This window comes from Notolepis coatsorum, assembly GCF_963971535.1.
Source record: "Notolepis coatsorum genome assembly, chromosome: 16".
Taxonomy (NCBI): Eukaryota; Metazoa; Chordata; class Actinopteri; order Aulopiformes; family Paralepididae; genus Notolepis; species Notolepis coatsorum.
Window position 1 is genome coordinate 71,201,435 of NC_140180.1, and position 26,589 is coordinate 71,228,023.

The following is a 26,589-nucleotide window of genomic DNA, read 5'->3' on the forward strand; positions in this document are numbered from 1 at the left end:
CATTTCCACTAATGTTGTCCCCCAACACTCCACTAGCTCAATCTGAGCACCATTTTTTCATCTACATAATTTAATTGAACTGTAATTAACACAACACAAGGATTCAATGTCTCCGATGACATCACTGGTGATATTCAAACTAATTTACTCTCAATAACCGCCAAACTAAATGAATGTGTGCAAAATTGTTCAGAGGTTTTGGATGTATGTGAGATTATGTGCAAAATAAATCAGCATTGTTTTTGGTGAAGTTCCCCTTTAACACAGTCTGTGCCAAAAACATATTTTTATGTGTTTGGCCGCCGACCGTTGAGTGCCATAAACGTAAAAAGTTGTTTTTGGATCGTTTGATCTTTTTACTTTGATCCCCGCTCTACAGTTGCCCAGAGCGATCTGCATCATTTAGGTACGTCCCGACACATTGGAACTGCATTCTGATCGACTATCACCAGGTGGCAGTATTGTCCCGTGTCTGAACTGCATGGGGCTCTGCTCTGATAGTCAGCTTCACTTTCAGTTTCTCCTCGTGAGTGGCCCCTCCTTCTCCTGGGACAGAAATTCACAGTCCTCGCCTCGGAATTCCGTTGCATAAGCGTATTTGACCATCGAAACGTGTATATAGACATATACACTGGTAATCGCGATGCGATCACTTGGAATTATTCTTTTGGAATACCTTCTGGCTAAGGTAAGGTACATTCTATGTCTATTTTACCGAATCTGAAACGTGTTTTTCTAACGATCACAGTTATGCGTTTCACCGGACAAAAAACATGCTCGGCAAACGCGATCATAGTTTTGAGTTAAAACGACCCCCCCCCCCCCCCCCCCCCCCCCCTTGATGATTTTGTGATGATACATATATACAAGTCATATACCTGTGATTTGGGAGTATTCAGGGTTTCAGGGGATCAGCCAGAACAGTTTGGGATTATTGCACATAATGCGTTTTATCTCGCGATCTATGAAAAAATACTATTATCTTGGAAATGCGCAATGTTTAGCGTGTAATAAACTACAGCGTGTGGAAACAAACTATTATTCCCATGCTGGACTACAAGTAATGTTTGTCGAAATGGGCCACACCATGTCTCTACAGCTATAATACAGAACACAAACACAGCTTCGCAAACATAGTGCAACGACCACGGAAACGACTAGAAAGGCTGGCATTCTAAAGGTAAATTAACCAAACAGCATGGCACTCAAAGTGTTAATGTCTCTGACCTGTCAAGTATTTTACAGGGAATTGTTAAAAAAAACTTGCAGTGCAGTAAATCAGGTAGCAGAGCCTAGAGCTCTTGTTACATTATCCTTAAAAAAGAAAGAAATAAGCAAAATGATCTTCAACATTTATTTATAATTATTTATTATAAGTACAGACAGACTTTATAGAATTTGGCATTTAGACCAATTTAATAAAATTGGCACATAAGCCTGGCTGCAAATAACTATTCCTTTCAAAAATACATTAAGACACTAGACCTCCTTGATAGAAATAAAATAGCATGCATTATAACAGAGTCATACAGTAGGCCACAGTATTCAAAAGACAAAGGCAAACAGTACAACATCTCAACATGCAACCCTTTTAGTTATCTGTGCACTTTCATTTACAGTAGGAATGCAGCAACTGGCCTAATGTTCATTATGATGTAGCCTATTACAGCCTGAGTGGCTTTGATTGTGCTGCTGTGTGTGTATGTGTGTGTATTAGGGGTGTAACTAGGGATGTCCGATATTATCGGCCGACCGATATTATCGGCCGATATCGGCAGTAAAATGTGATATCGGAAAATATCGGTATAAAAAAAAAAAAAAAAAAACAATAACAATATTTGTTATATATATATCCAGTGAAATTATTAGTTACCTGAAATTATTCAGTTTTTTGGGGGGGGGGGGGGGGGGAAACCCTGCATATATCGGTATCGGTTGATATCGGTTGATATCGGTATCGGAAATTAAGAGTTGGACAATATCGGAATATCGGTATCGGTAAAAAAGCCAATATCGAGCATCCCTAGGTGTAACGGTACACAAAAACCAAGTCAAGGTTCGGTACGGGTTTTCGGTACAAGTAGGGGAAAGTTTGGCTTTCCATGTTCCACTCAGGGGTGATGTAGTGTGCAGTAACTAATTGTACTTGTAGGGCTGTCAACTAATATTCTATATTGAAATGAATAATCGACTTGTAAATTCTTTTTTAAAATAATAATAATTATATTAGATTGTGAAAAAAACAGCCCCCGGTGGGCAGTCGTTAGTGGTTAACATACCGTTGTATTCGTTCGGTACACTACACAGCCGTTCGGTACGGTACGGTACACACTGAAACAGTTCGGTTCGGTACGGATACGTGTACCTTTACACCCCTAGTGTGTATGTATGTGTATGAGTGTGTGTGTGATATGGCTGGGCGATTAATCGAGTTTCAATTTCAATTATGATTTTGACTTCCCACAATCACGAAAACTAGATAATCGAGATACAAGTATTGTGCCGCGTGCCATGTTGCTCTCATTTTATCTTGTGTTGTGAGGGAGGAGGGAGCGTTTCTCCAGTTATTTAAAAAAAAAAAAAAATGGTAACTTGTTGAAGATGACAGAAAGGCAGCCTTTGGTCGAGAAGAAAGGTAAAACTGATTCAGTTGTCGTCATATGATGTTCTCAAATCAATGAGTAATCGTGATTTCAATATCAATAAAAATAATCGTGATTATGATTTTTGCCATAATCTAACAGCCCTCTTGTGTGTGTGTGTGTGTGTGTGTGTGTGTCATGAATTCCCTGTGGTATGAATTTGGTTGTCACTATAATTGCGTCAGTTATAAAACAAAAGAAATTGGCATTCAGTCAATAGTGACATTTAGAGATATCGCACAGTACTTTGTACACGGTACAGAGTCATTTACAAATAAAATCCCTTTATAAAGCCTTGAAAAAAATAAACTAGGTTTGGAGAAAGAAAAAGCAGGGAGATAATTGAATTATGGTCTCCATACACTTCGTTCAATAGTTTATACTATTTCAGTTTCAAGAAAGACATGAAATAAAAAGATACCCTGTACTCCTACATTAAAGGGGACACCAGTTAATATAAAACCAGGGAGAGAAGGGGACTGGGGCAGTACCCAGTAGGGCAGGCACTGTGGAGCTCTACTGGACCAGGGGGAGAAGGGGACGGTTCTGGGACAGTACCCAGTGTGGGTTTCTAGGGGCAAAGGTACATATCACTGCTGCCTTGTGAAAACCTTGCGCCTCCAAAATGCAGGGATTTTCCTGTTTTGACTTGAAATTTAAATGTATATTGTGATTTATGTTTTGAGTAAAGTATCATGACCCTAAGGATCCGAATACCCATGCCAGACCCAAAGAGAAACATCAAATGAGGTTGTTTTCTTCGTCATTTCATTTGTGAAAACTTGATCCTTACGGAGATACACGGTTTTGCCTGGCAGCTGGTTCAGAACTGTTGTCACTGCTATGATACGAAGATTATTTGGATGTAAAAGTAAAAACACAATAAAGTCAATTTCCCATTAATTGTCAGTAGATCAGCTCCAGACTTTAAACTCATATGATTGGAGTCTTGTTCCTGATTTCTAGCTTGAACCTGTCAGCAGAAGCTGATTGTGCCTTTCTAGGCCAAAAAACATAAATTAATTCTTAGACTCGGTGGCATTTCCCTTTAAGCCCCATAATTGCTTGCATACACACACATACACACGTACACACGTACACACACACACACATACACACACGCACACTCACATACGCCTTTTCAAATGGCTCAGCCTTAACTCGATCAAGATTCAGTGTACATGGTCCATTTGCTCTCTGGGGTGTCGGTAGCAGCTGTACCTTCCACTCTGTGGTCCCAGTGAAGACGCCTCCACTCAGGCTGCAGAGTAAGCAGCCTCGTCAGATTCCGGGTCCTTGGTGCCGTCCTCGCTGAGAGGCGAGCGGCTGAGGTCTGTGACGCCGGACTCCTGGTCACTGTGATTGGAGAGGTTGGGGTCCGAGGCTTTGTTGGCGTCCCGGGATCGACAGGGGCTGCCGGTGAAGAAGCTCTCGGTGTAGTCTTGCGGAGTGTTGGCCAGAGCCAGGCTGTCGGCGGAGGGCGGAGGAGCCAGCCTGTCGGCGGAGGGCGGAGGAGCCAGGCTGTTGTCGGAGGGCGGAGGAGCCCGCACTGCAGGACTCTGGTGCAACTTGCCGACTCTCACCTCGTCGCTCCAGCCCTGCTCCTGTTCCAGCCTGCATATGTTCTGGTGAGAATGTGAAGTCAAGTCAACACACAAATCCTTGTTCTGTGACCAGAGAAAAGATTGAGTAGTATTTTATGTCATGACAAAACCAGTGTTTGGGTGTAGATATGGAGAGATCCTCTGGGGTAGTTTTCTAGGACTTTCCTTGGAGAAAGGCTTACAAATACAGCTTGTGTTTTCCTGTTTCTTTAGGCTACCTTTATAACATGGGATAAATTACATCTGACGTAGACCTAATTTACCAGACTACCCACCTGACCCAAACAAGATATTTTTATTTGCTACCTATCACAATTCTGTTTGGGGCAGAATATAATGTCATATATCTCCAGAATTTCTTAATCCACCATGTCACTGTAGCATTTGAATCTTTAGAAACACTTTAAAAGAAGGAGGTACTGTATAGTTTAGATACATTAAGAGTTAACATTGTAAATTGTATATTACATAGTAGTGTATTATAAGAACCAGTTTCTCAGGAACCTAGCATGTATTTTTTTTACAATCTATTTTATTCTATCTATCTATACCATCTATATTATTTTTTCTATTTTATTTTTTCAATGCCTATTTTATTCTATTTTATTATTGTATTTTGCACAATCAATGCGGGCATGACCACCCGCATTTCACTGTATGCCCTGGTATGTATGTGACAAATAAACCTCTTGATTCTTGATTCATTTTTTACGATTTGAGACATGGACCTGATTCAGTAGAAACCTGATGACATCGACCATATTCACATGGCGGGCCATTTTTCTCTTATGTTGCGCTCAGGTTGGTATTCCTTTCCACCCTGTTCCCACCCTAGGGTGGAAAGGAATCCCTACCCGAGCATGACATAAGAGCAAAATGGCCCGCTATGTGAATACCAACTACAAAGGAATATCTTTTGTTTCATCTTTATATTCCTTGGTCCTCTTGAGCTTCTCATTGCCCATCCTTCTTGTCCCTCTACACTCCCGGTACTGTAATGTTGTGGTGGTGAAGACCTGTCCTACCTCTCGGTGTGTAATGTTGTGGTGGTGAAGACCTGTCCTACCTCTCGGTGTGAGGCCAGCTGTTCCTCCAGCTGCTGGCTCTCCTCTCTGATGGCCCAGAGATAGTCCCCTACTGACTGGCGAGGATGCATTCCTCTGTCGAAACGGTTGTACAGGGCTCTCCAGAACCTAAACGCACGCACACACACACACACGCACACACGCGCACACACACATTTCGCTACTGATTGCAATTTCTATTTTCTGTATGATATGCAATTCAGACTTAAACTTCAAACTAAAAGATGAGTGGGAATAGCCTTTGGAACAACCTACTTAAAACAGTAGGGGGCAGTAGCTGGCCGTAGAAGCCCTTGTGTTTGGCTGTGGTCAGGCCTGTACAGGGGGTTCATGTAGTCATTCCGGTTGTTCCACAGGTGCATCCACAGAGAATGGGTTCTCTCACACAGCCTGTGTAAAAACAAAATAAATCACAAATGTCTGGTGACATTCATAACAAGGTATGCTTGGAGGACTTTGACTAGGTATGCAGGGTGGGGTTTTGACTAGGTATGCAGGGTGGGGGTGTCTAAGTTTCAAGTTCAAGTTTGCTTTTATTTGTCACGTATAAAGTACATGTACATTACAATGAAATGCTTGGTTCTGTATGAGCCCCTGAGAATGTGCTTCATACAGTAAAGTAAAAGAGGAATAAAGTCCCAACGCTGCAATGAAAGTACAATGAAGTAAAAATGCAGATAATGAGGTATAGAAATGCAGACAATGAGGTACAAAAATGCTAAATGCTAAAATTAGGTATGGATGTAGTGCAAATCTCTTTAATAAATAGATAAAATATGGTGTTGTGTTAAAAGTATTTAAAGTGGCTAAAGTGAGTGTTAAGGTGAGTGTTTGTTTAAAGTAAGTGTGTGCATGTGGATGTGTGTGCAATGAGTGTAGATGGATGTGTTGATGGGTGGGGTTTTGACTAGGTATATGTGGTGTTGTTTTGGCTAGGTAGGTATGCTTGGTGTGCTACTGTGCTGTAATGTTTATTGAAATTAGCATAAAACTGCTCTCACTCTTTACCACTGGGGTCAATGTGTCTCATTCACCAACGGACTTAAGACAAAACATTTGCCCTTAAGGCCATTTAAGACCTTTTCGGGCCGATTTTGGGATTCACCAACCGTCCCTTGTCTTGGATTCGGCCCTGACTAAGAGCAGGATTTAGGAGCGCTGAAGAGCAGTCTTAACTTGACAGACTGTTGTGCTCTGTCTTCCTGTTAGCCTGTTAAGCTGTAGCCATATTTTCAGAAATTTCGCCTAAAGGTACATGCCTAAGTAAATGGAAGATTGCTCCACTTCTACAAGGCCAATTTGCATGTTCTTGGTATCTAGGAACATCTAGGGACCTGGGGGTTCGTATTTTCAGTGTCAGAAATATTGTGTCTGTTACTAGGCTTGAGTAAATTGTAATGGAAAAAAGGAGAATATAAATTATGATTTATTTTTGCATCTGTGCCGGTGAATAACACCATGTTACAATTGTGCGTGAACCGAGCTCGCTCACTGAGCTCATTCAGCACCTTCTTGAGATCAAGTGTAAAAAAAAATCTAAGCAAATGAATAAAGGGAAGATGATTAAACAGAAGGATTTGTAGATACAGTAATAAATGATAATCGATTTTAATTATAAATTCATATTTGACCTTGAACTTGACCTTATTATGGCCAAATCATACATCTATGGATAGGGAAAATGCTCCTCTTTCAAATGGCAGGGTTAAATCTGGATTTAGTAATTTCCTTTCGGTTTTACGATAAGAGATATAATTAGAGGGGAGCTCCAGTAGCTCACCACGTACCGCGAGTGCTATTTCAGCGCCGTGGACAACCGTGCTCGTCACGGATCTGGGGCTGAGCGAGTTCGAATCCCGGACTGCAGCCGTGCCTTTCCCAGAGTGTCTTCCCCCCCATCTGAACCCTTTCAGCCTGCTTCTGTCGGTCGAACTTGACCAAGTATAAATGCGATAAACGTATAAAAGAGCCAGGGAAATGGCCAAAGTTTAAAAAAAAAAATAGATATAATTAGCATTTTTCCGATAAATTCTTATTTTCGGTAAATCGTATAAAACATTGGTAAAATGAAAATATACACTTTGACTGCTGTTTTGATAGGGTTATGGTCTTTACACTTGGCTAAAAAAAACAAAACAAAAAAACATCAAACTTCTTAACATCCAAGGGCCCACATGTGGGCCCTCATGAGGACGATTCGCGATGCCACTTTGCCGACCTCTAGCGGCTCGGGTGTGTATTTCTTTTAATACAATATATAGATCGAATTAAAGCCCTATTTGTTGCCCGCCGATTGCCCTTTCAGGTGACAAAATCCGTTCAGCAGTTATCGAGTTACATGCCGATATGTGAGGCAATTGAACAGGTGGATATAATAACATTCACGTTGCAACAACAACTTGTGTCTGTCTCCACCTCTCACGGGCCTGAGTACTAACTCTAGTCTCATATATTTAAGATCGTTGACGGTATGTTTACACTTGGAGAAATGTCGAGCTACGTAAGTAAGAAAAATTACAGGGACATTTTAGCAAATACACCAGATTAGACGAATTACACGTAATCCGTCCTTTGACAGGTATATTTTTCCCCGTTTTAGGGTGTGTGAAAAATTGACCTTTAATCATGCCTTGGCACTGTACACAGGCTTGACAGGGAAAATTACCATCTGGGATATTGGACATAAAATGAGAAGGTTTCTTTAAGGGCAAGTCAGTTTTGACTAGGAGATTAGATAGATTCGCTTGTCTCTTATAAAAATAGTTAGGCGAATGTTGAAACGCTGCCCCTATAAGAGGGTCGGACTGCAGAATATGCCAATATTTATTGACAATACTCTGTGCGTCTCTCGTGATAGGGCTGTAAGTAGACACATAAGATACTTTGTCTGTTTTATCTTCTTTCTTTCTGGGGGTGAACAACGTGGCCCTATCGATATGTTTGGTTTTGTTCAGGGCTTTGAGTGTCAAATCGGCACTGTAGCCTCTTTTGTGGAAACTGTTACGGAGCACCTCTGCTTGTGCATTAAATCTGTCGTCAGTGTCACATATTCTCTTATAACGAAGGATTTGGCTATAAGGTAGACTATTCTTCAAGGCTGGGGTGTGATAACTGGAATAATGCAAGAACGAGTTACGGTCTGTCTCCTTTTTAAAAACCTCTGTGTGTAATGAGATGCCATTAGGGGCTTTCTTGATCAGAACATCGAGGAAAGGTAAATTATGCATATCAAATTTCAATGTAAACTTTATCGTTTCTCTACAGGTGTTCAGGTACTCAAGGAAGGCTAAAAGATCAGATGATGAACCAGACCAAATAAAAAACAGATCGTCAATATAGCGCATATATGATTTGACAAATTTCTCAAACGGGTTATTATAAAAAATATGATCTACTTCATATTTGGACATATAAAGGTTGGCTAGGTTCACAGCGGCTGGGGAGCCCATGCTGAGGCCTCTGTTTTGTAAGTAGTATTTGTCTTGGAATCTAAAATAATTCCTAGTTAGAACTAGGTCGGCTAATCTAACTAGCGCTTCTGTTGGGGGGGGGAGTAATACTTCCCTCGAGTTTAAATAAAAACTCAGAGCGTCTAGCGCGTCAGCATGTGGAATGCTGGGGTAAAGACTGACTACATCTATGGTAACTAGTAAGTCTGTAGGACTAATGTTACAGGTCGAAAGCCTGTTAAAAAAAGTAGTAGTATCTTTTAAGTAACCACGTTGAGAAGAGGCCAAATCCTTAATATGCAGCGTTTCAACATTCGCCTAACTATTTTTATAAGAGACAAGCGAATCTATCTAATCTCCTAGTCAAAACTGACTTGCCCTTAAAGAAACTTTCTCAACTTTTCCCTGTCAAGCCTGTGTACAGTGCCAAGGCATGATTAAAGGTAAATCTTTCGCACACCCTAAAACGGGGAAAAATATACCCGTCAAAGGACGGATTACGTGTAATTCGTCTAATCTGGTGTATTTGCTAAAATGTCCCTGTAATTTTTCTTATGTGAGCAAAACAACGAGAGCCTTTAAATCAAGAATCAGTGAACACAAATGTGCTGTGAGAAATTCAGATGTCAAGTCGTCGGTAGCTCGACATTTCTCCAAGTGTAAACATACCGTCAACGATCTTAAATATATGGGACTAGAGTTAGTACTCAGGCCCGCAAGAGGTGGAGACAGACACAAGTTGTTGTTGCAACGTGAATGTTATTATATCCACCTGTTCAATTGCATCGAACCTAGAGGAATGAATGAAGAGAACGTTTTAACCTGTTTCCTCTAACCTCCTTATACCTACATTATTATTTCTGGTTTAATAAAGTTGTTGTTTGTTTCTAAACAAGAGGTATGTTTCTCAAGGATGCTCAATGTATAATTTGAAACTATTTAATTAAATATGTAAAGGGGCTCAATTAGCCCTAGAAACTAAGGGCATGTTATATGTTATATATCAAGTTTCTGGTAATTTTGTTTTGTTTAGTTTTGTTTATAATATAGATATGTTTTTGATATAGATATATTTATATATATGTATAATTTGTGGATTTATGATTGGACTCTACTTTGATAGGTCATTCCTTTGGTCACATTGCACAGGCACACCCGAGTCGTGATGTCATTTCCTGCCGTGTCATGTAATTACCTGCCAGGTGTATATAACTACCATCTTGAATGTATTTCCATTGCTAGCCATATCACTGATGAAGGACATAGTCCGAAACATGTCTGTTTCCTATTCAGGCTGCCATTAAAAACATTGAACCTGAGAGTGCTGGTCCGGCTACCCTGCTTTTTGATATACTCAACTTTATGGGACTACAGCACCCAGTGTTAGAACTTGAGAGCACGGTCTAACTTGACTATATTTCTTATTTGTTAAATATCTGTTTTATTGAGTAATTATACATTTGAAAGAATGCAGGTTATAGCCAACATGCAATATATCCCATTGATTGGTACAATGGGACAGACATTTGTCGTTTTATATAGCTATAACCTGCATTCTGTAGTGTGGTAGTGAAAGACACAACAACTAGGTTAACCTTCTGTAGTCTGGTAGTGAAAGGTTAACCTTCTGTAGTGTGGTAGTGAAAGGGTTAACCTTCTGTAGTGTGGTAGTGAAAGGTTAACCTTCTGTAGTGTGGTAGTGAAAGGTTAACCTTCTGTAGTGTGGTAGTGAAAGGGTTAACCTTCTGTAGTGTGGTAGTGAAAGGGACCCTGATAATAAACAAGAGACAAAATCAAGTTTCAAGATTTTATTAGCATTTAAAATAACACGAGATAAAAATAGACATGCTAAAGTCAATGTTCAATGTTCTGATGGCCTCTCCAGATGATCACCGTGGTCTTTTTGAACCGCCGCTGGATATTTTGGCTGGTGGTGCCGGGCATGTTACGTCCTGGGCTTCCTCATCACAGAACTCTCTGATCTTGTGGAACAGATAGTGTTGTCTTGCAGAGTCCAGTCCCGGTGGTGGCAGCACAGGAAGTCCATCTATAGGCGGCAGGACACGGACGTCACGGAGCAGCTGGAATCTGGTTTCAGCGCCATCAATAGACATCTTTGCCACAACCACACCAGGTTCCTTGGAATCAAAGCTGCAATAATAAAGTGAAACGTTAGTACAGGGCACATAACAATATCAATGCATTTGTATCATTTACCAATGACATTCTTTGCACTAAAGTGTGAATAATTAATTACAGTAAATACACAACACACAGTGACCACACCCACCTAAAGTGCTGGTACTGCTTGATCTGTGGCAGTGGCTTGAAGTAAGGCCCCAGATGTTCCTGCCAGTTGTAGGACTGCACGATTACAGTGCCATCTTCCTTTCCCACTAGCTGTGGTATGTTGATTCCAGCCACTGAGCTGTCCCTTACGACTGCTGCAATCTCATCAAGAGTGTTCACCTTGGTCTTTCTGAAACGCTGCTTGAGAAGCCCAAAGAAACTGTCCGGGGAAAACTTTGTGTGGCCTACAATCAGCAGGTGGAGATTGACACGATGGTGAAGACCATGTAGCGCTCGCCACGCTAAGTACCACAACATGTACTTGTTCTTGTTTTGGCCACTGCAGTTGTCACAGTGAAGGTCAACATCTGTCTCCCCAAGACCATGGTCTTTGAAGAAGTGGTGCAGGTAGCTTATGACGGCGTTGCTACCTTTGCTGGACTCCATCCCCTCATCCACCAAATAGTTGACTTGCCGTGGAATCGCCTCACAGCAAACACCGAATATGCTGCACTTGCGTGGAGCCAAGAAGTACATGGGCCCTGGTTGAAGGGGGTCTGATGGGTAGTGCACCTGCAATAAATGAATAAGGATTTTAGAAAGAAAAAAAAGGGAGCAATGCAGTAGTTATAACAATTATAACATGATGTTGTGAAAGAGGGCTTGGTATGTAGTCACCTTTTGAGCGTAGTCGAAACTGTAATGCATTGTCAAGGGCTTGCTTGCCGGTGGCACATGACCACCCAGAGAAAGACCATCACCGATCTCCTTGGCGGCTTTAAGCATGCCCTTGTAGGCAGCCCGCTCTGAGGTTACATGCGCCAGATGTTGTTCCTGCTGCTTCAGCTTTGCAGACTTCTCAGCCTCTGGCAGATTGGCACTTTTGAAAATCTGAAAAAAAAAAGTTAAGTAAATGATGATTAATATTAATAATAATAAACTGTATTTGTATAACACTTTTCATACAGAAGTTGCAGTTCAAAGTTCATAACACTGTGATGTTCACTAACCAGATAATTGTTCTTCTGACACACCCAGCAAAGATCAGACATTGGTTTGATTGCTCTGATATGACTCAGTAATTGCCTCCAGAGGGACTTAAATGTGGACAGGCCCACTGCTCGCTGGTCTGAAAGATTAATAAGAACACATGTTAGCACAATGTCATTCATTTTCAAGCTTTGTTTTTATTTGACAAAGACCTATTTGACCTATTTCTTTGACAAAGATTTGCTTACACCTACCAACTGGCATTGCCTTGGTATATAAACGCCACACAGATGCCTTCGTGACGCAAGATGGTAACAGCTGACCGGTAAAGTTCTTTTGGTGTGCCTGGCGTCCAGGGAGGTGAACAGCATGATCTTCTGCATAATTCAACACAAATTGAACTACTTTTTCGATATCTTCATATTTTATGCAATGCTTGTTGTTGTGTGGTGATCGCTTTTTTGTGCGAAGACACATGCCATTTTCTGACATGTGTTTGCTTATTGCAATCAAGCGATCCTTACCTATTCTTGGGAGAGAAGAGGGGGGGGGGGGGGAGACAGAGAGAGAGATAGTTAGATCATCATCATCACAAGTACCGGTACCTGTCTGTACCACACCCAGTCTACATGATTGTGGAGACAGAGACAGAGAAGTTAGATCATCATCATCATCAATCATCATCATCACAAGTACCGGTACCTGTCTGTACCACACCCAGTCTACATGATTGTGGAGACAGAGAGAGATAGTTAGATCATCATCATCAATCATCATCATCATCACAAGTACCGGTACCTGTCTGTACCACACCCAGTCTACATGATTGTGGAGACAGAGAGAGATAGTTAGATCATCATCATCAATCATCATCATCATCACAAGTACCGGTACCTGTCAAGTACCGGTACTTTATACTATACTATGCTACTATACTCTACTATAATGTACTATAATTAGTTTTAATAAAATGGGGGACCCTGATAATAAACAAGACTAATCAAGTTTCAAGATTTTATTATCATTTAAAAAAAATAGGCATGATGTACTATTAGTTTTAAATAGACAATAATAATAACTTACCCGTGGATGAAGAGGAAAGCTTCACGGCAGATTTGTATCGCCCCGAAGAAATAGTTTGTGTAAGCACGTTGTCTTTTTTTGGAAAACGATTTATTTCCGATAGTCCATTCTGACTTTCGACCAAAAGCCTGGAGCTGCGCCATAATAATCAAGTCTTTATGATCCTCTTCGAGAGCCGCTATCTCAAAACGCCTTGTGTAAACTTCATCACGGTCCAATTTTGTGATACATGACCGCCGATTAAGAATGTCATTTTCTTTATCAACCTGGACGCATTTACAAGTAAATCGCAAAAGTCTTTCCATTTGGCGTTCGTGGTTCTCGTCAGATTCAACTTCCACAACGCACATTACGTGTTCTACCTTGTCTCCAAATCCGTTAGGTGTGTTGTCACCATCATCAGATTCTGGCTCTGCCTCGTCTTCAAATCCGTTAGTTTTGTCACCATCACCACCATCACCATCATTTTCTGGCTCTGCCTCGTCTTCAATAGTGTTGTCACCATCATCATCATCTGCCTCTAACTCGTCACAACTGTCTTCTTCTTCTGAACCAGAATCTGAGTTTCTTTTTGGATTTTTCTTCTGCGGAAAGAAATCCGTGATGAATGTTCCTAAAGCGCGTTCGTCTTCAACACAGTGTGCTCCGAAGTGAGCAAACCGGTTTAATGCCTCGGCAAGTGCCCTCGCTGTGGGTTGCTGACTGGGTTCCATGGTGACTGGCAAACATGCACTGCCCTGCTCTCTGTTTAATACTCACCGATCAATGGCATCAACTTAATGACGTCACCGCCTGACCAATAAGCATTTAGATGTAAATACATGTAGTGTGGTAGTGAAAGACACAACAACTAGGTTAACCTTCTGTAGTGTGGTAGTGAAAGGTTAACCTTCTGTAGTGTGGTAGTGAAAGGGTTAACCTTCTGTAGTGTGGTAGTGAAAGGGACCCTGATAATAAACAAGAGACAAAATCAAGTTTCAAGATTTTATTAGCATTTAAAATAACACGAGATAAAAATAGACATGCTAAAGTCAATGTTCAATGTTCTGATGGCCTCTCCAGAAGCATTTAGATGTAAATACATGTAGTGTGGTAGTGAAAGACACAACAACTAGGTTAACCTTCTGTAGTCTGGTAGTGAAAGGTTAACCTTCTGTAGTGTGGTAGTGAAAGGGTTAACCTTCTGTAGTGTGGTAGTGAAAGGTTAACCTTCTGTAGTGTGGTAGTGAAAGGTTAACCTTCTGTAGTGTGGTAGTGAAAGGGTTAACCTTCTGTAGTGTGGTAGTGAAAGGGACCCTGATAATAAACAAGAGACAAAATCAAGTTTCAAGATTTTATTAGCATTTAAAATAACACGAGATAAAAATAGACATGCTAAAGTCAATGTTCAATGTTCTGATGGCCTCTCCAGATGATCACCGTGGTCTTTTTGAACCGCCGCTGGATATTTTGGCTGGTGGTGCCGGGCATGTTACGTCCTGGGCTTCCTCATCACAGAACTCTCTGATCTTGTGGAACAGATAGTGTTGTCTTGCAGAGTCCAGTCCCGGTGGTGGCAGCACAGGAAGTCCATCTATAGGCGGCAGGACACGGACGTCACGGAGCAGCTGGAATCTGGTTTCAGCGCCATCAATAGACATCTTTGCCACAACCACACCAGGTTCCTTGGAATCAAAGCTGCAATAATAAAGTGAAACGTTAGTACAGGGCACATAACAATATCAATGCATTTGTATCATTTACCAATGACATTCTTTGCACTAAAGTGTGAATAATTAATTACAGTAAATACACAACACACAGTGACCACACCCACCTAAAGTGCTGGTACTGCTTGATCTGTGGCAGTGGCTTGAAGTAAGGCCCCAGATGTTCCTGCCAGTTGTAGGACTGCACGATTACAGTGCCATCTTCCTTTCCCACTAGCTGTGGTATGTTGATTCCAGCCACTGAGCTGTCCCTTACGACTGCTGCAATCTCATCAAGAGTGTTCACCTTGGTCTTTCTGAAACGCTGCTTGAGAAGCCCAAAGAAACTGTCCGGGGAAAACTTTGTGTGGCCTACAATCAGCAGGTGGAGATTGACACGATGGTGAAGACCATGTAGCGCTCGCCACGCTAAGTACCACAACATGTACTTGTTCTTGTTTTGGCCACTGCAGTTGTCACAGTGAAGGTCAACATCTGTCTCCCCAAGACCATGGTCTTTGAAGAAGTGGTGCAGGTAGCTTATGACGGCGTTGCTACCTTTGCTGGACTCCATCCCCTCATCCACCAAATAGTTGACTTGCCGTGGAATCGCCTCACAGCAAACACCGAATATGCTGCACTTGCGTGGAGCCAAGAAGTACATGGGCCCTGGTTGAAGGGGGTCTGATGGGTAGTGCACCTGCAATAAATGAATAAGGATTTTAGAAAGAAAAAAAAGGGAGCAATGCAGTAGTTATAACAATTATAACATGATGTTGTGAAAGAGGGCTTGGTATGTAGTCACCTTTTGAGCGTAGTCGAAACTGTAATGCATTGTCAAGGGCTTGCTTGCCGGTGGCACATGACCACCCAGAGAAAGACCATCACCGATCTCCTTGGCGGCTTTAAGCATGCCCTTGTAGGCAGCCCGCTCTGAGGTTACATGCGCCAGATGTTGTTCCTGCTGCTTCAGCTTTGCAGACTTCTCAGCCTCTGGCAGATTGGCACTTTTGAAAATCTGAAAAAAAAAAGTTAAGTAAATGATGATTAATATTAATAATAATAAACTGTATTTGTATAACACTTTTCATACAGAAGTTGCAGTTCAAAGTTCATAACACTGTGATGTTCACTAACCAGATAATTGTTCTTCTGACACACCCAGCAAAGATCAGACATTGGTTTGATTGCTCTGATATGACTCAGTAATTGCCTCCAGAGGGACTTAAATGTGGACAGGCCCACTGCTCGCTGGTCTGAAAGATTAATAAGAACACATGTTAGCACAATGTCATTCATTTTCAAGCTTTGTTTTTATTTGACAAAGACCTATTTGACCTATTTCTTTGACAAAGATTTGCTTACACCTACCAACTGGCATTGCCTTGGTATATAAACGCCACACAGATGCCTTCGTGACGCAAGATGGTAACAGCTGACCGGTAAAGTTCTTTTGGTGTGCCTGGCGTCCAGGGAGGTGAACAGCATGATCTTCTGCATAATTCAACACAAATTGAACTACTTTTTCGATATCTTCATATTTTATGCAATGCTTGTTGTTGTGTGGTGATCGCTTTTTTGTGCGAAGACACATGCCATTTTCTGACATGTGTTTGCTTATTGCAATCAAGCGATCCTTACCTATTCTTGGGAGAGAAGAGGGGGGGGGGGGGGAGACAGAGAGAGAGATAGTTAGATCATCATCATCACAAGTACCGGTACCTGTCTGTACCACACCCAGTCTACATGATTGTGGAGACAGAGACAGAGAAGTTAGATCATCATCATCATCAATCATCATCATCACAAGTACCGGTACCTGTCTGTACCACACCCAGTCTACATGATTGTGGAGACAGAGAGAGATAGTTAGATCATCATCATCAATCATCATCATCATCACAAGTACCGGTACCTGTCTGTACCACACCCAGTCTACATGATTGTGGAGACAGAGAGAGATAGTTAGATCATCATCATCAATCATCATCATCATCACAAGTACCGGTACCTGTCAAGTACCGGTACTTTATACTATACTATGCTACTATACTCTACTATAATGTACTATAATTAGTTTTAATAAAATGGGGGACCCTGATAATAAACAAGACTAATCAAGTTTCAAGATTTTATTATCATTTAAAAAAAATAGGCATGATGTACTATTAGTTTTAAATAGACAATAATAATAACTTACCCGTGGATGAAGAGGAAAGCTTCACGGCAGATTTGTATCGCCCCGAAGAAATAGTTTGTGTAAGCACGTTGTCTTTTTTTGGAAAACGATTTATTTCCGATAGTCCATTCTGACTTTCGACCAAAAGCCTGGAGCTGCGCCATAATAATCAAGTCTTTATGATCCTCTTCGAGAGCCGCTATCTCAAAACGCCTTGTGTAAACTTCATCACGGTCCAATTTTGTGATACATGACCGCCGATTAAGAATGTCATTTTCTTTATCAACCTGGACGCATTTACAAGTAAATCGCAAAAGTCTTTCCATTTGGCGTTCGTGGTTCTCGTCAGATTCAACTTCCACAACGCACATTACGTGTTCTACCTTGTCTCCAAATCCGTTAGGTGTGTTGTCACCATCATCAGATTCTGGCTCTGCCTCGTCTTCAAATCCGTTAGTTTTGTCACCATCACCACCATCACCATCATTTTCTGGCTCTGCCTCGTCTTCAATAGTGTTGTCACCATCATCATCATCTGCCTCTAACTCGTCACAACTGTCTTCTTCTTCTGAACCAGAATCTGAGTTTCTTTTTGGATTTTTCTTCTGCGGAAAGAAATCCGTGATGAATGTTCCTAAAGCGCGTTCGTCTTCAACACAGTGTGCTCCGAAGTGAGCAAACCGGTTTAATGCCTCGGCAAGTGCCCTCGCTGTGGGTTGCTGACTGGGTTCCATGGTGACTGGCAAACATGCACTGCCCTGCTCTCTGTTTAATACTCACCGATCAATGGCATCAACTTAATGACGTCACCGCCTGACCAATAAGCATTTAGATGTAAATACATGTAGTGTGGTAGTGAAAGACACAACAACTAGGTTAACCTTCTGTAGTGTGGTAGTGAAAGGTTAACCTTCTGTAGTGTGGTAGTGAAAGGGTTAACCTTCTGTAGTGTGGTAGTGAAAGGGACCCTGATAATAAACAAGAGACAAAATCAAGTTTCAAGATTTTATTAGCATTTAAAATAACACGAGATAAAAATAGACATGCTAAAGTCAATGTTCAATGTTCTGATGGCCTCTCCAGAAGCATTTAGATGTAAATACATGTAGTGTGGTAGTGAAAGACACAACAACTAGGTTAACCTTCTGTAGTCTGGTAGTGAAAGGTTAACCTTCTGTAGTGTGGTAGTGAAAGGGTTAACCTTCTGTAGTGTGGTAGTGAAAGGTTAACCTTCTGTAGTGTGGTAGTGAAAGGTTAACCTTCTGTAGTGTGGTAGTGAAAGGGTTAACCTTCTGTAGTGTGGTAGTGAAAGGGACCCTGATAATAAACAAGAGACAAAATCAAGTTTCAAGATTTTATTAGCATTTAAAATAACACGAGATAAAAATAGACATGCTAAAGTCAATGTTCAATGTTCTGATGGCCTCTCCAGATGATCACCGTGGTCTTTTTGAACCGCCGCTGGATATTTTGGCTGGTGGTGCCGGGCATGTTACGTCCTGGGCTTCCTCATCACAGAACTCTCTGATCTTGTGGAACAGATAGTGTTGTCTTGCAGAGTCCAGTCCCGGTGGTGGCAGCACAGGAAGTCCATCTATAGGCGGCAGGACACGGACGTCACGGAGCAGCTGGAATCTGGTTTCAGCGCCATCAATAGACATCTTTGCCACAACCACACCAGGTTCCTTGGAATCAAAGCTGCAATAATAAAGTGAAACGTTAGTACAGGGCACATAACAATATCAATGCATTTGTATCATTTACCAATGACATTCTTTGCACTAAAGTGTGAATAATTAATTACAGTAAATACACAACACACAGTGACCACACCCACCTAAAGTGCTGGTACTGCTTGATCTGTGGCAGTGGCTTGAAGTAAGGCCCCAGATGTTCCTGCCAGTTGTAGGACTGCACGATTACAGTGCCATCTTCCTTTCCCACTAGCTGTGGTATGTTGATTCCAGCCACTGAGCTGTCCCTTACGACTGCTGCAATCTCATCAAGAGTGTTCACCTTGGTCTTTCTGAAACGCTGCTTGAGAAGCCCAAAGAAACTGTCCGGGGAAAACTTTGTGTGGCCTACAATCAGCAGGTGGAGATTGACACGATGGTGAAGACCATGTAGCGCTCGCCACGCTAAGTACCACAACATGTACTTGTTCTTGTTTTGGCCACTGCAGTTGTCACAGTGAAGGTCAACATCTGTCTCCCCAAGACCATGGTCTTTGAAGAAGTGGTGCAGGTAGCTTATGACGGCGTTGCTACCTTTGCTGGACTCCATCCCCTCATCCACCAAATAGTTGACTTGCCGTGGAATCGCCTCACAGCAAACACCGAATATGCTGCACTTGCGTGGAGCCAAGAAGTACATGGGCCCTGGTTGAAGGGGGTCTGATGGGTAGTGCACCTGCAATAAATGAATAAGGATTTTAGAAAGAAAAAAAAGGGAGCAATGCAGTAGTTATAACAATTATAACATGATGTTGTGAAAGAGGGCTTGGTATGTAGTCACCTTTTGAGCGTAGTCGAAACTGTAATGCATTGTCAAGGGCTTGCTTGCCGGTGGCACATGACCACCCAGAGAAAGACCATCACCGATCTCCTTGGCGGCTTTAAGCATGCCCTTGTAGGCAGCCCGCTCTGAGGTTACATGCGCCAGATGTTGTTCCTGCTGCTTCAGCTTTGCAGACTTCTCAGCCTCTGGCAGATTGGCACTTTTGAAAATCTGAAAAAAAAAAGTTAAGTAAATGATGATTAATATTAATAATAATAAACTGTATTTGTATAACACTTTTCATACAGAAGTTGCAGTTCAAAGTTCATAACACTGTGATGTTCACTAACCAGATAATTGTTCTTCTGACACACCCAGCAAAGATCAGACATTGGTTTGATTGCTCTGATATGACTCAGTAATTGCCTCCAGAGGGACTTAAATGTGGACAGGCCCACTGCTCGCTGGTCTGAAAGATTAATAAGAACACATGTTAGCACAATGTCATTCATTTTCAAGCTTTGTTTTTATTTGACAAAGACCTATTTGACCTATTTCTTTGACAAAGATTTGCTTACACCTACCAACTGGCATTGCCTTGGTATATAAACGCCACACAGATGCCTTCGTGACGCAAGATGGTAACAGCTGACCGGTAAAGTTCTTTTGGTGTGCCTGGCGTCCAGGGAGGTGAACAGCATGATCTTCTGCATAATTCAACACAAATTGAACTACTTTTTCGATATCTTCATATTTTATGCAATGCTTGTTGTTGTGTGGTGATCGCTTTTTTGTGCGAAGACACATGCCATTTTCTGACATGTGTTTGCTTATTGCAATCAAGCGATCCTTACCTATTCTTGGGAGAGAAGAGGGGGGGGGGGGGGAGACAGAGAGAGAGATAGTTAGATCATCATCATCACAAGTACCGGTACCTGTCTGTACCACACCCAGTCTACATGATTGTGGAGACAGAGACAGAGAAGTTAGATCATCATCATCATCAATCATCATCATCACAAGTACCGGTACCTGTCTGTACCACACCCAGTCTACATGATTGTGGAGACAGAGAGAGATAGTTAGATCATCATCATCAATCATCATCATCATCACAAGTACCGGTACCTGTCTGTACCACACCCAGTCTACATGATTGTGGAGACAGAGAGAGATAGTTAGATCATCATCATCAATCATCATCATCATCACAAGTACCGGTACCTGTCAAGTACCGGTACTTTATACTATACTATGCTACTATACTCTACTATAATGTACTATAATTAGTTTTAATAAAATGGGGGACCCTGATAATAAACAAGACTAATCAAGTTTCAAGATTTTATTATCATTTAAAAAAAATAGGCATGATGTACTATTAGTTTTAAATAGACAATAATAATAACTTACCCGTGGATGAAGAGGAAAGCTTCACGGCAGATTTGTATCGCCCCGAAGAAATAGTTTGTGTAAGCACGTTGTCTTTTTTTGGAAAACGATTTATTTCCGATAGTCCATTCTGACTTTCGACCAAAAGCCTGGAGCTGCGCCATAATAATCAAGTCTTTATGATCCTCTTCGAGAGCCGCTATCTCAAAACGCCTTGTGTAAACTTCATCACGGTCCAATTTTGTGATACATGACCGCCGATTAAGAATGTCATTTTCTTTATCAACCTGGACGCATTTACAAGTAAATCGCAAAAGTCTTTCCATTTGGCGTTCGTGGTTCTCGTCAGATTCAACTTCCACAACGCACATTACGTGTTCTACCTTGTCTCCAAATCCGTTAGGTGTGTTGTCACCATCATCAGATTCTGGCTCTGCCTCGTCTTCAAATCCGTTAGTTTTGTCACCATCACCACCATCACCATCATTTTCTGGCTCTGCCTCGTCTTCAATAGTGTTGTCACCATCATCATCATCTGCCTCTAACTCGTCACAACTGTCTTCTTCTTCTGAACCAGAATCTGAGTTTCTTTTTGGATTTTTCTTCTGCGGAAAGAAATCCGTGATGAATGTTCCTAAAGCGCGTTCGTCTTCAACACAGTGTGCTCCGAAGTGAGCAAACCGGTTTAATGCCTCGGCAAGTGCCCTCGCTGTGGGTTGCTGACTGGGTTCCATGGTGACTGGCAAACATGCACTGCCCTGCTCTCTGTTTAATACTCACCGATCAATGGCATCAACTTAATGACGTCACCGCCTGACCAATAAGCATTTAGATGTAAATACATGTAGTGTGGTAGTGAAAGACACAACAACTAGGTTAACCTTCTGTAGTGTGGTAGTGAAAGGTTAACCTTCTGTAGTGTGGTAGTGACGGATAAAAAAACGGATAAATAGTTTTTTTCACCATATTTCTAATATTTATTTTGGCTAAATACCAATTATAAATATCTCGACGAATTACCTCTGAATATGAATCAAAAAAAAATATTAAAGATTCGCTCACTAGTTCTACCAGAAACGGAGTTGAGGCGAAGCATTACTAAGCTTCTGTAGTGTGGCAGTGAAAGGGTTAACGCGCCCTCATCGCGCCGCAGAGCAGTTTACATCAGGGCCCCCACAATAATGAAAAAGCCGATGAAAAAGCCATTTTTTATCACTCCGTTTCCGTATTAAATTAATTTACTTTTAGCCATTAGGTTGGAAAAAATGCACCCTACCGAAATTCGTTCGCTCATAAAATTCGAACTGTGTTTTAATGGTTTTTAATTAAGTTAAAACACACGTTTTATAAAGGCCGTAAAGGCCTCTTTTTTTTAATCTTTTTTTTAGACACTGCGTTACGTTGCTTATAAATCATCTGAACTTATAACATTAAGATAGTGTATTAATAGTGTGTTATTCTAAAGCTAATGACGTCTGTGTGTTAACACCTATTAAGTACAGTACTTAACCCCTGTGGACAGGCCCCACAGCCCGCGCGTGTAGTTTTTTCTCCTCACTTGGAAGAAAATTTGTGGAACTATTATAACAATAATTACCTCATTTACAAGTTGTATTTAAGTTTGCAACTAAGGGCAAATAAGGGAACACATCAATGACAATTCAAATATGTAAAAAAAATCAAGATATCGATTTTTAGGATTTTCTAAACAGCAAGACATTTTCTTCATTTCAGAGCACCTCCCCCTTTGCGGATCAAATCGGGTTTGGTCACGGCGAGTCACATATATCATTAATCAATAAAACAGATATTGAAATACACTATATAGCCTACTACACCAACACTGCAAATGACAGTGGATAAATAAATAAGAACTAAAGCTAACCGCATGGATATATCTATAGTGGAATAGACTGCATTAATATTCCATAAGTCTTGTTGCGCCACACGCACTGTATAGCCTACGTGTCTAATGAATGAACAGTAGGCTTATATTATTCTAATTACTTGTTTCATTAGGATTTAGTAGATACTATATGCTCTGCCCTATACGTACAGTAAGTACAGTACACATTAAGGCCACCAGAGTCGGGCGTACCATGAGCGGACTCGTGGACTGTACTATATAGGGCAGCGCAGTATCTGTGATCTCCTAATAAAACAAGTCATTAGAATAATATAAGCCTATACTGCGTTCAATAATTACGCACGTAGACTATACAGTACTGCGTGCGCACGTGCGTGCGTGTGTGTGCGCACGTGAGCTACGGCAGGTGGCCACGAGCTGAATGATGACAATACATTAATCTAATCTCATTTTGATCGGTCGCAAAGCGCTTCCGCTACCTATATCGGCCACCATTTTCACACAGCTGCATCATCAGTTTCACTATAATGAGCTGGACAAGTGTGTCTAACTCATACTTTTAGCGATTTCATTTGCACACGGGTATGTTTGCTCGCTTTATAAGGAGCTGCCGGAGGCGTGTCTGTATGCAAATTAACTAAACGCCAATGCGTGTTCATGTTTGTCAATGAGTGACATTCCTCATTGTGGCCATCCCAGCTGGGATCGTTTGGGCCACTTAAGACAGCTTCCCCACGCGTTGGTGAATCAGGGTGTACTTGTCGGCGATTCTGTCTTAGGCGGTTCCAAGATGGTTGCCCTAATTGATTGAAAACTTTATTAACACAATAAGGACCAGCCACGAGTTTATACGGGTTTCGGTGCCATGCGTTGTGGACCAGAGGCACGTATATAGCCGTGGCAAGTTGTTATTGTTTTATTCCATATTAATAACCGGATCAAGATCCCAGATCGACTCTGCAGATCTACCCTCCTCTGTGGAATCGGCAACATGCAATACCGGCCAGATCCTCTTAGGGGCGCCATCGCTCCACTGCAGTATCATTGTGGGCGAATGGAATTCTTTTTTTACCTTTCAGTGGAGGATCATATTACCCTGATCCCAAACCAACAGCATGCACCGTGTATCACGTTTCGAAGCAGAGATTTCACCATGGAATAAGGGGATTTATCATCAACCAATGGACATATCGATCTACCAGATGCCGATCGATAACGGGGAAATGCTGCCGGGTATCACACGGGCTGACGGTAAGACCTTTATCACCTAATTTACAGCCGGATTGGAGTTTGCTGTGCAACGCAAGCAGTCGATCTGTGAATGTGGCTACTTACACGGACACTGTATTAATAATCAATAATACTAATCGACGTCCCCCGCCGCCCCCCTTTCATCCATAGATGCTCTGGGATAGTCCGGATCATAAGCAGTTTGTGTTATTTCATTAGCATATATCAAACGGAAATGCCGTTGAATATAACGTTAGTAGCCTTTAGCTCCATAACTAGCTTCCCAGAAAATATATGAGACGAAATCTGCGATAAAGCTTATATTCACGGCGCTATAAAATGACAACCTACCGATGGATTTTTTTTTCTTTAAGCCATTTTGAAGGGATGGTTTATGCACTCAATTGACAATGAGAATGGACAGATAGCAACACTATAAAGTATAGATATAGCTGTTACAAAACCCACATGTTTGTTTACATTCCCATGTCCTCTAGCCACTAATTAGACTAAGTCAAAGTGTTAACAGATTGCAGAATGGGTACAATACAGTACGGCTCAATACACACAATTGTTAAGGGGATGCAGACCAGATAAAGACGTTCGTCTTGTTTACATCAGGGTCCCCCATTTTCAATTCATAATGACATTAATGACATACGCAACATACAGATATATATCATGACATTTCTGACATGCATGACACACAGGTATACAGTACTGTTACATTTGTGACATACAAGATATGCAAATATACAGTACTGTTAAACAGAGATCCTAACAGAAAATATATACATACGAGAGGGAGGAAACTGTACATTAGGAGGGGGTGGGTGGGTGGGCTTGGACATTTACGGGGGCCATACAGATATACATCATGACATTTATGATCATACATGACATACAGGTATGCAGTACTGTTACATTTGTGACATACAAGATATGCAAATATACAGTACTGTTAAACAGAGATCCTTACAGATAATATATATATTTAGTACTGTTAAACAGAGATCCTAACAGATAATATATAAATACGAGGGGGAGGAAACTGTACATTAGGAGGGGGTGGGTGGGTGAGAGGGTTGTTTTGGACATTTACGGGGGCCAGTTTCGAATAGCAGCCTCCCGTAGGTGCTCTTTGAGAGCGGTTTTGAAGGTAGGTAGGGATTCACATTTTTTTACAGCTTTGGGTAGGGTGTTCCACATTGATGTGGCATAATTGCGAACCGTGTTTAGACCCTTGTTTGTGCCGAATCTAGGTTGAACATGATTTGTGGAACTCCCTCTGGTGTTGTGGTCATGGTATTCACTGACCTTTGGGAAGTATTTCGACATGTACATGGGTACCTTAGTGGTGTAGTGTATCTTGTAGACCAGGCCCATTGCAAGTTGCTGTACTCTGTCATCTACTCTAATCCTAGGTTGTCAAAATGGGCAGGGGTGAGGTTGGTTTTAGGAGTAAGGTCAAGCAGTAGTCTGACCAGTTTGTTTTGTGATGTTTGTAATCTTGTTTTTAGTGCCTTTGAGGTGCTTTGGTAACATGAGGTGCAAGCAGTCGTAGTACCCTTGAATGAGTGCTCCTGTTAGAGTCTTCAGGGTATTCTTGTTTACCAGAGAGGAGATCCGGTACAATAATCTTGTTCGTTGGTTGACTTTTTTGATTACATTGGATGCCATTTTGTCACAGGAAAGATTAGCCTCTAGGATGGAACCCAGATATGTAATTTCATCTTTCCTTGTGACAATATTGTCACCCACTGTAACACAGAAGCCGTTGGTTTTGCTGAGTTTGTTATTTGATCCGAAGTGAATGGACTTTTACCCAGGTGTAATGATAATTTGTTATCAGCGAGCCAGGTGCAGATTCTGCCGAGTACTGAGCTGAGGGTTTTTTCAACCTGTAATTTGTTCTTGTCAGAGACCAGCAGGGCTGAGTCGTCCGCGAACAGGAACAAGTTCTACCTCTCTCTACACTAAATCACTGGGTAAAATTATGACGTCTCATGCCTTCTCCTGAATGAATGAATGAATGAAAACTTTATTTAACAGATTGCAGAATGGGTACAATACAGTACGGCTCAATACATACAATTGTTAAGGGGATGCAGACCTGAGAAAGACGTTTGTCTTGTTTCCATCAGGGTCCCCCATTTTCAATTCATATAGACATTTATGACATACACAACATACATGACATTTATGGCATAGGGACATATAGGTATTTGGTACTGATACATTTGTGACATAGGCGGTATTCAAATATACAGTACTGTTACCCCTAGATCCTGACAGAGTATATACATATGATGGGGAGGGGACTGTACATTAGGAGGGGGTGGGTGGGTGGGAGGGAAATATACATACGGCGGGGAGGGAATATATACATGCGGTGGGGAGGAGACTGTCTATTAGGAGGTGGTGGGGGTTTTGGGCATTTACGGTGGCCAGTTTCGAATTGCAGCCTCCCGTAGGTGCTCTTTAAGGGCGGTTTTGAATGTGGGCAGGGATTCACATTCCTTTACAGCTTTGGGTAGGGCGTTCCACATTGTTGTGGCATAATTGCGAAACGTGTTTAGTCCCTTGTTTAGTCCT

At 41.6% G+C, this 26,589-nt stretch overlaps 2 protein-coding genes across 2 annotated transcripts in view; both read right to left on the reverse strand.

Moving 5' to 3' along the window:
- Nucleotides 1–2,032: 2,032 nt before the first annotated feature.
- Nucleotides 2,033–26,589, reverse strand: part of mtmr7a (myotubularin related protein 7a) — a gene marked incomplete at its 5' end in the record, with an annotated part of 64,759 nt that continues 40,202 nt past the window's right edge. The window contains 3 exons of the mRNA XM_084332070.1: nt 2,033–4,267; nt 5,313–5,439; nt 5,587–5,721. Coding sequence (XP_084188196.1) covers nt 3,899–4,267; nt 5,313–5,439; nt 5,587–5,721 — 631 coding nt within the window. The 3' untranslated portion in view covers nt 2,033–3,898. The remainder of the gene's footprint in view (nt 4,268–5,312; nt 5,440–5,586; nt 5,722–26,589) is intronic.
- On the reverse strand, nt 9,175–20,208 carry LOC311242382 (uncharacterized protein; the record flags this gene model as incomplete). The annotated part of the gene is made up of 13 exons (XM_084331339.1): nt 20,090–20,208; nt 19,856–19,974; nt 19,524–19,736; nt 19,187–19,418; nt 16,202–16,324; nt 15,968–16,086; nt 15,636–15,848; nt 15,299–15,530; nt 12,314–12,436; nt 12,080–12,198; nt 11,748–11,960; nt 11,380–11,642; nt 9,175–9,241 (listed from the first exon to the last, which is right to left on the reverse strand). Exons 1-13 carry the CDS (start codon nt 20,097–20,099, stop codon nt 9,175–9,177), a joined length of 2,046 nt encoding a protein of 681 aa, XP_084187465.1. The 5' UTR covers nt 20,100–20,208.